The sequence below is a fragment of the Ambystoma mexicanum genome, chromosome 2p (assembly GCF_040938575.1).
Source record: "Ambystoma mexicanum isolate Mex_15411 chromosome 2p, UKY_AmexF1_1, whole genome shotgun sequence".
NCBI lineage: Eukaryota > Metazoa > Chordata > Amphibia > Caudata > Ambystomatidae > Ambystoma > Ambystoma mexicanum.
In genome coordinates this window covers 934,297,804-934,314,068 of record NC_090923.1, presented here as the reverse complement: position 1 = coordinate 934,314,068, position 16,265 = coordinate 934,297,804, and the positions used below count along the sequence as shown (strand labels likewise).

At 47.0% G+C, this 16,265-nt stretch overlaps 1 protein-coding gene across 4 annotated transcripts in view; it reads left to right on the top strand.

The window, feature by feature from the left end:
• PPP1R13L (protein phosphatase 1 regulatory subunit 13 like) overlaps positions 1–14,706 on the top strand; it is a 474,773-nt gene extending 460,067 nt beyond the window's left edge. For all 4 annotated transcript variants that reach the window (XM_069644682.1, XM_069644684.1, XM_069644683.1 and 1 more), the window contains 8 exons: positions 636–730; positions 1,901–2,309; positions 4,362–4,885; positions 5,333–5,470; positions 7,127–7,260; positions 8,460–8,626; positions 9,444–9,643; positions 12,443–14,706. In XM_069644682.1, the coding sequence (XP_069500783.1) occupies positions 636–730; positions 1,901–2,309; positions 4,362–4,885; positions 5,333–5,470; positions 7,127–7,260; positions 8,460–8,626; positions 9,444–9,643; positions 12,443–12,478 (1,703 nt within the window). In that variant the 3' untranslated portion in view covers positions 12,479–14,706. The remainder of the gene's footprint in view (positions 1–635; positions 731–1,900; positions 2,310–4,361; positions 4,886–5,332; positions 5,471–7,126; positions 7,261–8,459; positions 8,627–9,443; positions 9,644–12,442) is intronic.
• The last annotated feature ends 1,559 nt before the right edge of the window (positions 14,707–16,265 follow it).

Sequence of the window (16,265 nt, the reverse complement as noted above, 5' to 3'; positions counted from 1 at the left end):
CATTTACTAGGTGTTGCAGGGGAAGTTCATGCTGCTGGCATGGTGCATCACTAATTAGCATGGTTGATTTGAATGCTCACACTACCGCAGTCCTTAACGATGAACTAGTTAGAACTGAAAGAAGGTAACCACGATGAAACCCTACAGCACAAACCGGCTACTGCTAGGGGCGCAATGATGCTGGTGGGTTCTACTTCACCGGATGGGCATTGCTGGGATGATGCTTACATTGCTGTGGTCCTACCTAAACTACAGACTAGGCACTGCAGGAGGAAGCCCACGCTGCTGGGTTCTTGTAGCACTGATGTTCTCACTAGTGGTGAGTGTACAGGCCCGTGACTGAGCCCTGCTGGAGTGCTCCCCCCGAATGACCACAGGAACACTGACTTGTTACTACAGGGGGAAGCCAACAGTGCTTATCGCTTGGAGCACTGGCTTGTCAGACCACTTGTTGGAGGACCACCATATCCACGTAATAGGTAAACCCACCAGATGAATTGTTGCATTCGCTGCATGCTGCTCTGCCGGCGAGCGGTGGTGGTACGCCACAGCTGTGGCTGGTGTTTGCTTTGCTACAGTCTGCAGCGTGTCTTCACTCCAGAGCACTTACTCCTCCCTTCTTTTTCTCACTACAGGTGTGGACCACACTGCCACTTTCCGCGCGCCAGGCGTGCCGATGTCGGGGCCATGGAGAGAGTCTAGCCTGGATGCTACACCAGTGTCCAGCAAGGTCAGTAATGGGGTCGTATTGCTAGGGCTTGAGGGGAGGGGGATAGGTTTGAGCACCTTAAGACCACTATCCAATGGGGTCCAAAATGTAAGCAATTCAGCGCCATGTCTGTGTTGACAGCAGAAGTGAAGCTGAAAGGTGAATGGATAATATGAGGAAAATGTTCCCAGTGGACCTTTCTTTATCCAAACCCAATCAAAATGGAGCACACACGAGCCCACGGGTTTGAGCTTTGAGGGGTTTGGACCACAACTTAATCTTTTCATGGAAAAATGTGTTTCTCAGTTGTGAGGGTACATTAACCTTTCCGCTGCAGGGTTCAAAGGGAACCGCTCTGATGTATTTGGGACGAGTGAGTGTCCATTTTGTAGGTACCTATGCATAAACACCCTGAATGGGTTAGTCGAGGGGCCGTTCAGCAGGATCAAGAGTAAGACTTTGCTCCAAAGAATGAGACCAAAACTCGCACTTGCCAAGTGAGGCCTGAGGTTTCTACAAGAAATTTCCACCCAGGCTTCCTGGGAGTCGCCAGGCCCCAATCCAGCCAGGGCAGGACAATACAGGGGGCATAATCAGTAGAGGGATCAACCTGCCGTCATTAAAAGAATGGCCTTTTGCTTGGGCAAAGCCCTGCTTTTCTCGACCCCTTTCAAACTGTCATTATAGACGCCATAAAATGGCTGCTGGATGCCATGAAACTGCTTTTACAGCTCGACGTTGACCTAACCAATAGCGTGCTATCACCATAGGACGTTGCCCTGAAGAAGAGTATGCCAATGCCTTTATAACCACTCTGCAGCTGCCCATCCTATCAGCATTACAGGTTCCAATCGCACTGTAAAGTTTGTAGTATATCCCAGAATTGTGTACAGCTTCCCAATTCAATTTATCTTATCCCAACTGAATGTCCACGTTGGTGCTGCCTAGCGGAGCAAGTGGCATCCATTACTATTCCTAGTCTCCCACATACGGAATACAACCCGTTGCACCTGTGAGCAGTGGTTGTAATCCTGGCAATGGTGTAAATCGCAGCAAAATTGCAGTGGGATTATAACCCGTAGCTATAATTCATTCAGCCCCAGTACACAAAGAGGATGAATTGTATTATGTGGTTAGAATAGATCCTTGTTTTCCATCCTATAAATTGACAAAACCTTTTTTCTGTGGCAGGATGATCTCTACGTCCAGAACACTATTTCGACACTACCCAGGAACTACAAATACAATCCCTCCACCAGTGACCGCCGCGTCGATCCCAATGCTGCATGGAGATCACACCCTGGGGCTGTTCCAGGCACCTTGCCTAGGAACTGGCAGGCGGCCCCCCAGCAGCAGCCCATCTCGAGGATCCCGATTCCACCTTCAAGTCCCCAGGGTGGTCTTCCCAAGCAGCAGAGGCCAATCCCCCTCTCCATGATCTTCAAGCTTCAGAATGCCTTCTGGGAGCAGAGAAACCCGTACCCGGTTGGCAATCTCCAGGGGCCTCCAATGGCTGGCAAGCAGCAGCATCCACAGCTCCAGCACCAGGGCTTCCAGGCGTCATCGCCAGCTCAGAGTCCCGTGAGGTCCAGGTCTGATGGTAAGTGCTCACAAATCCACGGCCAGGGCAAACTGAATGGGTGCACATTTGTCTGTGTGGATCATCCACAGATTTTACGGAAGACCTTCTTTTTACACCTGTCTACACCTGTTTACACCGGTTACTAGACTATTGGTTCAGCACTTGACACTTGCTATATCGCATGATAAAGAAGACTTGATGGTCTGATAGAGATGCCGCTCAGTCATTGGCACAGTAGGGAAATATTCAGTCAAATGGATGCTCCTTTCTTCTCCCGGTTCAGATTGGTCAAGAGCTAATGCTGACTCTCCCAGTCAACGCATGTAGAGCAGGTGTGCATATTCAAGGGGGTTCAATTGCTATTCTGGTCTCCAACGTATAATTGAGAATAATTGGCTGGATGGATTTTGTACAGCACTGAATAGGGTCCGATCTTATGGGGCCTTTTAGTTCAGCAGGGTCGGATGATACCAGGGCAAGGGTACAACTTTGTCTTTGGGCTAAAGGGAATAATGAACGTGCATCATGAATGCCTCTGAGGGTGTGCTGCACATGGCTACTTTGGGATGTCTCAGTAAAAGCATGTCAATGTAATGGCATTCACTAGAGGCAGTATTCCTCTACTGCTACATTTCCCCATCAAAGAGAATGGGGGTGGTACCCATGAATACTGGAGTATTTTTGGTGGCTGCTCTGAATCTACATGCATACTTACTGGGCAAAGTAATTTCTTTTTGCTGCAAGTGGACGTGCTTGGGGCATAAAAACCTTTGCATTGTGCTGTTTTTACATATTATGGTCAGTAATCTTTTTCTTTTTTGACGGTCTTGGAAAAAGTGACTGCATTGAATTTGAAAAGTGCTGGGGCGTGGGCGCTTGGTGAAATGCTTGTTCAAGCTGAAGGAAGCGGCAGAGGCAGCATTATGCAAAGCGCATGCTCCTAGTGGCGGACGCGTGTGTGAAGTGGCGTTTATAGGTGAAACCGCACGTTGCGGAGTTTCCTAGCAGAAAACACCGACGGAAGCTTGGGCGAAGTGGACGGAACCCGTGCGGTTTGTTTGCTTTGCCCCGGATGTTCAGTTAAGCGGACCTGTTTTGGACTCCAGTGCCAATGTCTCGATTTTGTGAGTCACTCGGAAAAATTGGTTTGTGTAGTGTACAGGCAAGCGTGTTGTGTTGTGCTCGGCCAGGACAGAATTTTTGAGGTGTGACGTAGGGTGTCTTGGAGTGACAGTCGGAACTGTGACAATGCTTGGTGTGCCTTCTGAAAGGGACTGTGTACTGAGAGTTGCTACAGTACGTTTGAAAAAGTCATTCCTCTTCCAAAGGACCAGGCTTTGACATGACAAGATGCCTAAATCCTCCTGCCTCAAGGGCTGGGTGTCTTAGCGTGCAGGTGAAAGGTGTCCAAGGGTAATGGGGACTTGTACGGGGAGGGTGATTTTCCATCAGTCTAAGACGTTGCAGCCTTCATTTTTCCCACCCCGTGGTAAGCCTGCATTGCACAGTGCCATTTTTATCTGGGCTCACAGAGGAGACTTTTGTGGGCGCCTGCCCTGCATTGCACAGTGCCATTTTTATCTGGGCTCACAGAGGAGACTTTTGTTGCCGCCTGGTGCTACCGTCCTCTGTATTTACTGATGGGTGCGAAAGAGGGCACACACTGGAGTTTTAGTCCAGACACTTTCCGCAGAGTCCAGGGGTGCCAAGATGTGTTGCCTTGGGATTGGAACTGGTCTCGGGAGGATAACTCAGGGGCAACGTGCTCGCCTTGGAAGCAAAACGACACGGAGCACCACCGGTTCGATCCCCGGGTCCGCACTTAGAAGCCTCAGGGTATTAAGCGCATTATAAATATCATATCCTATAGTCATCACATTTTGAAAGCTGAGCATGTACTTGTTTGAGCGCAGATGAAGGCGTTGAGGCCAGGATGTTCGCGGTGGTGGTTTAACATGCCCGCAGGTTGCGCGCAGACATTAAGGCCTGGACACTAGTTTTCGCTGTAGTTCTATTCTCTGGTGAAGCTCCTTCTTCTCCTTATTTGGCTGTATTTTTCCCCCCCATCAGGAAATGGAAAGGCATCCACCTTGGAGAGAGCTCAAGAGCAGCACCGAATGCCCCCCACCATCCCAGAAACCGGCGAGCTTGAACAGGAGTTGTCCATTCTGCTTCCCATGAATGATCTGTCTCAGGTGGAGGAGGTACCTCGTCCCCTGAGTCCCACGCGTCTGCAGCCTATACTGCCCCCCGAGGCAGAAAAGATGCCGGAGATGGACGAAGTCCGCAGAGTCCTTGCAGACATCCCCCGGCCACTGAAGAGGCGTGGGTCCATGGAGCAGAGTGTGGCAGTGCCCCAGCCCTCCAACAAGAAGCAGTACCAGCAGATCATGAGCCGGCTCTTCCGGCGCTCCCAGCCCAAGGAAACGTTGACTACGGTGGGCGAAGGGGCACCCCAGACGGAGATGCCCATCATCATTGAAGGGTCCGACACCAAAGTGGGCGCCACCATAGCCCAGGAACGGTCCCCTTCGCCGCCTTCCCCTGCAGCGTCAGTTTCACCCAGCACCCCCATCTCTACAACACCAAGCCCGGTAAGTTCAGAGGAAGTAATTCGGAATTAATATGACCACTTCCTGTGTTTATTTTAATACAATAGTTGATTCATGCAATAAATAAAGGAGACACGCATATCTTGATTCAAGGTTACAGAATAGAGTTGTGCCCTATTGTTGGCAAAGTAGTGCATGGCGTGGATGTGATTGGTGTATTAGAAGGCGGGGCCTATCATGGTAGGGTGGGGCTGGTGTGTGGGGAGATATGGAGCGGTTCATGGTACAAACATGGACACAGTTTGTTTTTGGCTTTGCCTCACTGCATGCTCATGAGGGGCAGGTCCGGGGGGGGGGGGGGGGTACCTCATCAAAGAATGGCTTATGTTACAGTGCTGTTTTCCAACCGTATCTCTGCTGTGCCGCTTGAATGTGAGGCAATAGATTTTTGGTTGGGTTTAGCCTTATTTGTCTCTTTTCTGCCATCAGGAGATAAGGTCTGTCTTGAAGAAACCCTCTTCCCCCAAAAAGACTTGTGCGAGAAGGGCACGATTGAATCCACTTGTGCTGCTCCTCGATGCTGCACTGACGGGCGAGCTTGATGTCGTCCAGCAAGCTGCAAAAGAGGTAAAATACCCCCTCCAGACACACCTGAGACATCTTCCACCTCTTGCACTGCTCACTACAATGCACATAATGTACCCCACAAGGGATTGCAAGCTTCATTCTAATGCGATGCATAGCTTGATCAGCTCCCCGAAATACTCCAATGCGATGCATAGCTTGATCATCTCCCAGAAATACTCCAATGCGATACATAGCTTGATCAGCTCCCTGAAATACTCCAATGCGATGCATAGCTTGATCATCTCCCAGAAATACTCCAATGCGATGCATAGCTTGATCAGCTCCCTGAAATACTCCAATGCGATGCATATCTTGATCAGCTCCCTGAAATACTCCAATGCGATGCATAGCTTGATCATCTCCCAGAAATACTCCAATGCGATACATAGCTTGATCAGCTCCCTGAAATACTCCAATGCGATGCATAGCTTGATCATCTCCCAGAAATACTCCAATGCGATGCATAGCTTGATCAGCTCCCTGAAATACTCCAATGCGATGCATATCTTGATCAGCTCCCTGAAATACTCCAATGCGATGCATAGCTTGATCAGCTCCCTGAAATACTCCAATGCGATGCATAGCTTGATCAGCTCCCAGTAGGACTCCCGCAACATGATCGGTTTCATTAGAAAAGGTGGTATGGTGGTTCTGTATAGATCTTCTTTGGGTTGGGAAACGTCCCAAAACAGAAATGACCTCCTAGGAAGGATATGCCAGTCATGTGGACTGGTATTACGAGCCAGATGTTGCACCAACTTGAACAAGATCACAGGCCGGTGCAAGCAGGTCTTGTGGATTGGTGTTATTTTAGGGACTTAGCCACCAACGTGAACAGCCGCATCGGAACGAACAGTGGTAAGAGGGCCCGGGAAAGAGGAAAAGTGCTGGAAATGGTAACAATTATTTTCCGAGCCACCACCACTGAGGGAATGAGGGACATTGTTGCAGGGGATTTGAATAGATCGTGATGGGTTTGGATTAATAGAATGCTAGTGATCTATTTTCTAAAAAGAGTAAACACATGCTAAATTCGCTCCTTTTTATAGAGCAGACCTAAAATTGTGCAGATCCATAAGTCAGTCTGAGAATGTTTTTAGGAATATGTTCGGCAAAAAGGATTGTAGCTTTGCTTGCACTATTCTAAATGGAAGTTTTGAATTACCAGCATAACTTGTACCTGGGACTTAACAAATTGCCTCTGGGTTTTACAACTGTACTAGCAAGAGTGGAAGATGCTGCATGATATGATTATGTGCTTGTAGTCATTATTGGAAGCTTGATGCACCTCTCCGATATGTAATCGCCAACATTCGTACCACTTCATGGGCAAAAGCCACTCCCTGTTATGCACTGATTGGTGTGTCTGCACCCGTCTAATCTTATAATGGACTTCAATGTAAAGCAGAGACAAACTGGAGTCGAGCTCTTCAGAGAACGGAATGTCTGAACGTTGAGAACTGTTCTGGACTTTTCGTTTCCCCGAATCTGGAGAGAATTTGTGTTTGATTTCAAAGGCAGGGGGATCTGTCTCAGATCTTGACTGGTCAGGTCGTAATGTTACAGCCAGAAACCTTTAAATCTGTTGCACGTGCTAGGACTGTGAAAAGGCAAACCAACGCACACATTAAAGAATTGACTCTTTCACTTCCCCAGATGAGTGATCCCAGCCTGGCCAACGACGAGGGCATCACCGCGCTGCACAATGCCATCTGCGGTGCCAACTATGAGATTGTGGATTTCCTGATTGGTATCGGTGTGAATGTGAACTCTCCTGACAGCCACGGCTGGTGAGTAGCTGCACTGCAGGCTTCCCTGCACCTATGCAAACATAGGCCACCACCTCAGTTTGGTTTGCTTGTGTGGTTCAGTGGGTCTGTTAGAACATCACCTCCCATAGCATAAAAGTCATGTAATCAGTAAGAATGGAAACCACTCCAAAAAAGGAAGCCTCTGCATAGAAATTAGCCCCGAGGCTTCAATTTTAAACATCTCGAGACAAAGTATTTGGTTTAAAAAAAGTGAAAATATCTATCTTAATTGGACGTGTTTAAATGGGGAGTGTATATCCTATTGCACACCAGAACCCTAAATCTGTCCCTTAAACAGCTCCCTTTAAAGCATACTTGCTATTTTGAAACAGTGGGGGAACTCCTCCCACACCCCAATAGTTTATCATTCTCTCCACATTAACATGGGTGCGTTTCTTTTGAACTGCTCCCTTTCTCTTGACTCGGGCCAAGAAACAATGTCTTTACCCTACTTCCTGTATATGATTGATCACAGCGCTAGCGATTGAGCTGGCTCTCGCCGGATCCAAGATCTGGCACCAGATGTGTAGCCGGATCTCGGGATACGGCCAGTCAGCACTGGGGGGGGGGGGGGGAGTGCCCACAAGCAACTGTAACTCCCTCTGGTAACCCCATGCAAGGGGTCACAAGAGGAAGTTACAGTCCTTGGCCACGACCTGGTTTATTTATTGATTTTATGATTTTAAGTATATAATTTGACGTGTGATCAGTTTGATCACACATGTCAAATTATATATTCACACTGGTTTGACCTTTCAAATTGGTCTTCACTTAAGGATGCGCTATTTTAAAAACATAAAACCTTTTTAGAGCTGTATTCCTCAGGTTCTCGTCACTTGAAGTGAACGTTGTGTACGTTTTTTGGTGCTTTACTGTGGGGTTACTTTTCATGTGCTTGGGTTTTCCACGCCAGCATTTCTCCGACCTGTTCATAACTTCTTTCAAATGACTACTTAAATCTACTCCAATTCTATTTTGTTGGTCGGATTTTCAATGAAAAAGTGAGGAACCCAAAGAAGCTACCGTCTGCGAGCCCAAATAAGAGCTCTTTCAGGAGTTCCTTCGTTGGGGGGCACCTCCCACTCGCGCTCCCTACTTTCTGCTGCTTTTTGATTCATTTATTTTGTGTGCGTAGAGTTTCCTCTAACCTCCCTTTTACCCCTCTCCCCCCATTCCAGGACCCCCCTTCACTGTGCAGCCTCCTGCAATGACACCGATATCTGCATGGCACTCGTGAAGCATGGGGCCGCCATCTTCGCGATGACGTTTAGCGACGGGACGATGGCCGTGGAGAAGTGTGACCCCTACCGGGATGGCTACAAAGAATGCAGCTCCTACTTATCAGGTAAGGTTCATTAAATCCAGAAGAGTCTGCTGAGGGGCATGGGCAAGCGCAGGGTGACCAGATAACTGGTGTTGCCAGGACTGTACTTCTGTCCCGCATCCCAACCCCGCCCCCCCGTCTCCCGAGAGTTTTTATTCTAAAACCCTATTCCTGTTTTGGGGAAAGGGAGGGTGACCACTGGCACAATCAGGGCTGTGACTGTAGGGAGAGTGTATAGTGTCACCCCTCGATGCATAATACTCATTTAGCAACAATGCAACATAAATTACAAACATTACAAGAGTTTGGACATTTTACATTATCACTTAAACTGGATCTCTGCCATTCCTGCCGTGCGATCAAACCCCCAACCATGCAGTTAACGGCCACATGCATTCACGCTGCTTGGGAAATGGAAAAACAGTCGGAGCAAAAGCTTATTTGATTAGAACATGCTTTCAGTCGCAACCAAATCTACACTGTCTGTATCCAGGGGAATGTTTGCAATTCTCCCCCCTCCACCCCGCACCCCTTTTCCCGGTTCTGAACCATAGTTATAGCATCCACTATCAAGTTGTAGTCCTGCTTTTATGTCGGTGACCTTCTCTGGCTTTCTTTTTAAAATCTGAACACCTGTGCACGCGGCGGGTCCCTGGCTTTGATGGCCTTGAGGTGCACATTCATGTCCTTGAAATTCCCAGTGGTGCTCTCAACTGCTTCGTTTGAGCCATGATTGTGCTGTTCCTTCTCCCACCGCCTACTGCATACCTCCCAGCTGCCCTACTCCATCCCTCCGCATGAATGGTTTACATTTTTGTGGGCTTCTCTTCTTCTGCAGGAGTGGAGCAGAGCATGGGGCTGGTGAATAACGGGATTGTCTATGCGCTCTGGGATCACCTCACGGAAGAGAGCGACGAGCTGTGCTTCCGCCAGGGCGACACTGTTACCATTCTGCGGCGGGACGACCAGGAAGAGCCTGAATGGTGGTGGGCATCTCTGTATGGCCGGGAAGGATACGTCCCGAGGAACTACTTCGGGGTAAGACCCTCTGCTGCTAGTAGCAGCACGTCATGTGCTAATGTTTGGTGTATTGATAACGACGGGTTGAGCCCATAGATGATTCGGAATGTGGGATGGGGTTTGGAGGTTATTCTGTTGAAAAGGAGTGGGTGAAGTTCAATGTGCCTTCTTTGTATGCCTACTCTCAATGAGGCTCATGCCTGGTGATGGCGGCCTTTGGAGCATAAGGAACATTCCCAAAGTGGGCCACCCAGCTTGCGCTGAATGAGACGCTTGTCCGTGTTTATATGCTAGGTTGTGTTTGGTAATGCACACAGCATGGCACTTCACGTTTGCTGGCTGTCATTTCCAGAGTGGAATGGATGAGTCCTGCCCAGAGTAGGCAATGTACATTGTATGAGTGATATCCTCAGTTGGCATCATGCTTTGTATAAAGGCAATGACTGAAGCAGTCTGCGTTACATTAGTTGTGTCAGGTGTAGGAAGCTTATAGCCAGAATGGGACATGGCCAGTGTATGCACTCTATCTAATATGCTGGAGAGGGTCACGCCCAGCGCAAGCTGCATATTCTAGGAGTACCATGATCGGCATGTCAGTCTACTGCGGAGAATGGTCATGCACAATGTGTATAGGCTACATTGAAGGACAAGGCCACTATGGACTGTCTGTTGTATGCGGCCAACTTGTAGTTTAATAGTCTTCATTAGATGAAGGTCCAACAAGTGCGGGATAGTTTGTTTGATTATAAACCGAGTTGGAGCAATTTTAGAGTTGAACCTGCTGCGCACGTCAATGTGAATACAGAGAACTTGCTATAAACGTAGAATGCACATTAATGGGGCATGGGGGCTTTGCTCACACGATCACCCGCAGCTGTGTAAATTACACAGCTGCGGGTGATCGTGTGAGCAAAGTCCCCATGCCCCAAGGAACCAAAATAACAAATAGAATACCTGAAGCACAATCGCGCTGCGCTGTGAAGACCCAAAACATGTATCATAAATTGAATGTATTCTTAGAACACAGCCGACGCGTGTTTCGACCTCCGTCTTCCTCTAGGCTGATCTGAAACCCTACCTTAACGACCCCAAAAGGATAGGTAGAATAGGAACTAACTGAACTCGATGCAAATTCTCACGAAAGTGTGGTCTGTTTGCAATAACAAACGCCCCGTTGCGCTAACTGGAACGAACGCAGTGCATCCAGTTGTATGATGGCCATTTCAGTGTGCAAAGTCTGCATAGGAGTGGGGCCTTTTCCCAGCTCGAGTTTGTATTGAAGATCATGTGTCAGGTGCACATCATGTTAAAGCTCATGCACTCATGGGGCAATATATGTTGGATTAGGATCCCAGCTTCTGCTCTTGAGGAATATGCTCAAGTCTACATTTGGTGAGGGTCATGTTTACTGTGGGTAGCCTGCATTGGACGATGGCTGCGCCCAGTCTATTCTGGACCAAGACTTGCCCAGTATCCACTCCTGAGCTTTGTGTTACAGCTTCCATTGAACTGTTGCCTATTTTACTGGTATGTCCTCCATTCTGTGTCTACTTTGGTGCACTAGCTAGGCACACCTAATGCAGCTGGCTTGGCTTGTAGTTCCACTATTCTCTATTACTACTAGACCAGGTGTGATCAACCTCTATAGTGGCCAACAATGGTTCCCAGCTCATCGATCTTCCACCCATGCACATCAGATTTTTGGAGAAACAAAATATGTCTATAGTCTGGGCATATTACTAGTAGTGGCACTGCTCATAGGTTGGGACAGTGGCAACATATAACTTCGACTAACAAGATTTTTTTTGTTTTCTTTTGTGGGGGCTGCGGCAAACCCTTTACTCGTAAATTCTGCAATGGCTTTACTCACCTGGAGAGCATGGAGTCATTTCCAAGGTTCTGAGCATCCTAGCCTTGCACTTACTCTGTGCTTAACCGGCAATGCTCGGAGTGTAATTTACTGACGTTTGAGACTGTGTGAAGACAGTTTCGGCCATCTACCATGCCATAGCTCAGAATTCTACCAGTGCTGCGTAATTGTTCTTGCCGGTCTCTGTTGACAGTGTTAGGCTTCTATGTACCACAGCCGTGGTCTGTGCCCTGTCCAGAGGGCCCCGTATTTAAATGCCTTACCAAGCTAACATTTGTATTTGTATGCACGATACGATGATAATTCATCGCCAGGTTTTTTTCCCGCAGAGGTTTCTGCTGCTGATTTTTGGACGAAATAACTGGGAATAGGTATTGGGGGTTCGGGGGTACCCCAAAAGCAAAAAAAGTATTTTCAGGTAAAAAGCAGTGATTAAAGGCGGGGGAAAAAGAACACTGTTGAAGGAATGGCCTAGAACCCTTCATTGCAGAGTCTATAATGATATACCGATGAAAAATATGTGGGAGGTTTTTGTGTTGTGTGGAAATTGTTCAGCAATCTGTGAGTGCACTTGCATCGCATTCTGCAAGTAGCAGAGTACCCCGTCAGGTCCAGGGTACCCGTTCCCCACCTTGATTTGCATACCTGTAGGTCTTCTCTACCTTTAGACTGCTTGACCAACACTACAGTCCTAATCCAGAAAGGGGTTCTGCACGATTTCCTATACTGTGAAAAAGTCCACGCGAGGTCTTTGTACTCCATATCCTGGTCATGAATGCTTGGTTTCTCTCAAACGTTCTCCACATGCTATGTTGCAATTAAGACCGATCAAGCCACCTGGTTCATTTAAATATTTTTGATGCTCGTGATGCTATTTTATGCCACTAGACTTGATGTTTGTCGAAGAGGATTGCTAATGTTTTGCCTGTTTTTTTCTTCCTTTCTAGCTCTTCCCGAGAGTCCGGGCACACCGAAACTCCTAAATGACCCCACTGATTCCGAACATGATGCCGTGGGATCCACGTCGCTCTACATTTGGCGCTTTCATGCCGGGGAAGTGCTTGACAGGTCCATGGCCTCCGGGAAGGCCAACATCGGAGGCTGCAGCATTTCTGCTTCCCTGAGCCATTGAACACCTTGTCAGTGGCTGCCCACGAGCCTCTCTGCCTCCTTTCGGATTATACCAGTCCGCTGGTGCTAGAAAAGGACTGCAGAGGGCCGATACATTGGCATATTTTGCACAGCTGCTGCTTTGGCTCCCCACACCACTGAGGGCAACAAGAACCAGAATGGACTGTTCTGGATTACCTTATTTTCACTGATGGGAACAGCAGATCACTTATGTTGGCCCTTTGCGGGAGTTGGCGAGATTACAACAGTAGTGCAAGTCAGTAGTATAACTAATGCAGGGGTTGGAGGGAACATAACACATGCGTGGGACATTAGTAGGGTTATGAGACAGTAGAATAACTTATGAGCTGAAAAACAAGACTAGCAGTAGAGGGAGGCAATAGTGCAACTTCTATAGCTAAGCTATAGCGTAAGAAAGCCCTACTTCTACAAGGACGAGTGGGACTGAAGCTGTTGTGAGAAATTAGTATGATTTACACATGGGTGAAGGATGAACAGTATCCTGAGGAATGAGAGAGTAGAGCCATTTTGCTAGCAGTAGAGCATCTGCTCGTGTTCGAGAGCATGCAATAAAGCAGTTAAGCAACGTAAGCAAGGAAAGTGCTATCCTAACAGTAAAGAGGTGGTCGTGCAACTCCTGCAGTGTGCAGAACAGCAGGGATTGTAGCAGACCATGATTTACAACGGAAGGAGAGCGCATAACCACAGTCCAGGGGCACTTTCTTGACATGGACAGATAGCATAGTAATTCTTCTAAACTGGAGGGCCATGGTACACTCAATCAGTGGCAATGTCTTCAGAATACTGGCAGATAGCGAGAGCAAGGCTGTGGATTTCTTGGGTGCTCATGGTGGTGGGAGAGGCTGTGGAAGGCCCTGGGTCCAGTTGCCTTCTATGCTATTATCCCACTTCAGAGCTGCATGGGTGAAGGAAGGTTAACCAGGGCAAGGGTCCTTGGGGTACATTTAGACCGATGTAGCTGGTTAAAAAACAAAAGGTGCCCACCCAATGCGGGAGAGGGCTGAAAATTAGAGATGGGAGTGATCCCTGCAATGTCACTGCTACCGTGAACATTGCAGAGGGCAGTAGAAACTAAAGTGCTCCTCTCCACAGTGCACCAGCTTATCTCTTTCTAAAATGTCTAGGTTGTGTCTCTTTCCCATCCCAAGAGGAAGGCACTGTAAATTTTTCCGTCCTGATGTGATCCCTTATTTACAGGGAGTACTCCCAGTAATAAGCGCCATGCATGAGACCGCAGATGATGCCGTCTCTGAGGATATCGTACAATGCAAGAATGCTGCTGTCCACTCACATTGTGACCAGAAGACGGTTCAATGTACAGTGGTTAGTTGTTTCCTAAATTGATTTCATGTCCATTATCGCGCCAGAAACCAGCCGATTGATTTCTCAATCAATTGATAACATCCAGTTCATTTTAAACACTTGCTTTTCATCGCTCCCAACCACAGGGTGAAATCCTACACGCTACTGCATGCCAATTACTTATTTATATGTGGTTTCATACTAGCATAACCATTGTTTGGTGACTGAGGAATTTGTTCCCTTAAAGAACACACAAGTATAATTGGACTGATAACCAAGCACTATGAGTTGAGCAACTACAGGCAGCGTTATCCCGACTCGCCCCTTTACACGCAACAAAAACCGTCTGGGAGAATTTAGCCTTCTGCCCTCAGAAGCTTTGCTTTCGTAAAAGGGCACAAACCCCAGAATGCTTTGTTATTACCTGCTTGTTGCCCAAACCTGACTCCCCTTCCACACCGGATACCTGCAGGACATCACCAAAACTTTCACAGGACACTTTGGGGGCTGCACTCACAACCCTCCCTTTCCTTGTGAACAGATATCCCTGGCCCTTGAAGAGAAGTTTTCATATAGTCTTTTTTATTGTTTACCATTTGCTTTGTACATTATTTTTTTAATTGTCTTTATTTTATATTTCTTGATTTATACTGAACTAATGCTGGTAACCTTGGACGTTTTTTGTAGTTTCATACTTGACTTGTTAAGGATGAAGTCAGATGTTTGGTGTAGCTTAATAAACTAATAGATTTTTTTAGCAGTGTGTGGGGGTCATATTTTCTGCAACAAAAATATTCTTTAAAAAAGGTATTAAGTCGAAACAGACGGAGAAGAAAACAGTAGTGACTCATGAATCCTCACGAGGGGTATACGCCCACACCTAATCTAACGACTAACATGGTTTAACTTGGTTCTGTAGCCTTCTACATTTATTTTTTTGTATTCAAGTTTATTTGTATACAGCTATTAATTGAACCAATCCTTTTAAAAGAGAGAAAAACAATTCACAGAGTATATCGCCAGTAATGCTAAAAGAAACAGAATTCCCATTGCTGGCACAATTATTAGTCATTGGATATCACCAGATATACCCACCACCGGACTATTTGCAAATAACATCTGACCAGATTTTCTGATGGAAGCCTAACTTTTCCCTCCTTCCATTATTGCCTTTTCCTTCAGAGAAATTGCCAATAAGTCATACACCCAATCAAATTTCCTCGAGCCGCTGGTACAGGTCATAGAAAACATCTGGTATTGTCGTCAAATGTCATGTTACAGCAAGACTTTGAGTTTTAACATCTATGTTTTGGCAGATACTTTGTTGCATGTTTCTGGTCACATCACAGCTGCGCCATTCTACAGATCTGAAACTTCAGAGTTTCTCAAAGTTGAGATCATCCTAAATGTGAAGGATATTTCAAAGCCAGAGTAAAACCCTCACATTTGTGATCACCTCCCAGTTTCTAGAGGTAGTCAGAAGCCCAAAACAGATTCCTGAACGTCAAATACTCCTCAATGTGAGATGTACTGAATGTGGGACTAAATCCAAAAGCAGCAAAAACAATATGGAACCTGTAAATGGGGGAGGTATTGTGGGGTCCGGGTCAAATCAAAGCTGGTCATTTGAGACACTTTGCCAACCCACACAATTTTCAGCTTGAGAAAAGGAAGGAAAATTTCTGAACGAAACTGCTATATGGGAAGGATTATGTGCTGTAGCAATCATAATTGAAATGGATCAATCTATAAGGATGTTGTTAGTTTTCCCTTAAAAAGTTTAAAAGTACTAATTTTCGTCCCATCTCCCTCTTAACATTCTTATCCAAATTATTGGAACGAATGGTGCACACCCACCTTTCCTCGTTTGTCAACCAGCATGCTCTCCTTCCCCCCCCTTTCCTATATGGGTTTTGTACTCGTCATTCAAGAGGGACCACCATGTTGGGGGTCCGGAGTGTCTCCTGTCCTCATGCTATTCTAAACTGTCCTCTTCGTATTCTTCTTGAGATGCATTTGACATGGAGGACCACGCTTTTTTACTCTCCTCTTGGGTTATGGGGTCATGCCCTTAAATGGTTCCACTCTTACTTTCCTGGCCACACTTTCTTCTGTCTCCAGGGCTTGTCCATCATCCCGGGCTCTCCCACTTTCTCATGGGGTACCTCAAGGTCTGTTCTTGGCCCTCTCCTTTTCTCTCTACACCTCCCGTATTCTCTCTATAATCTCTTCTTTTGTATTCTCCTACAATCTTTACGTGGATGAGTCACACATTTTTCTATCCTTTTCATCCTTTGACTCGATTCACTCTTTCCT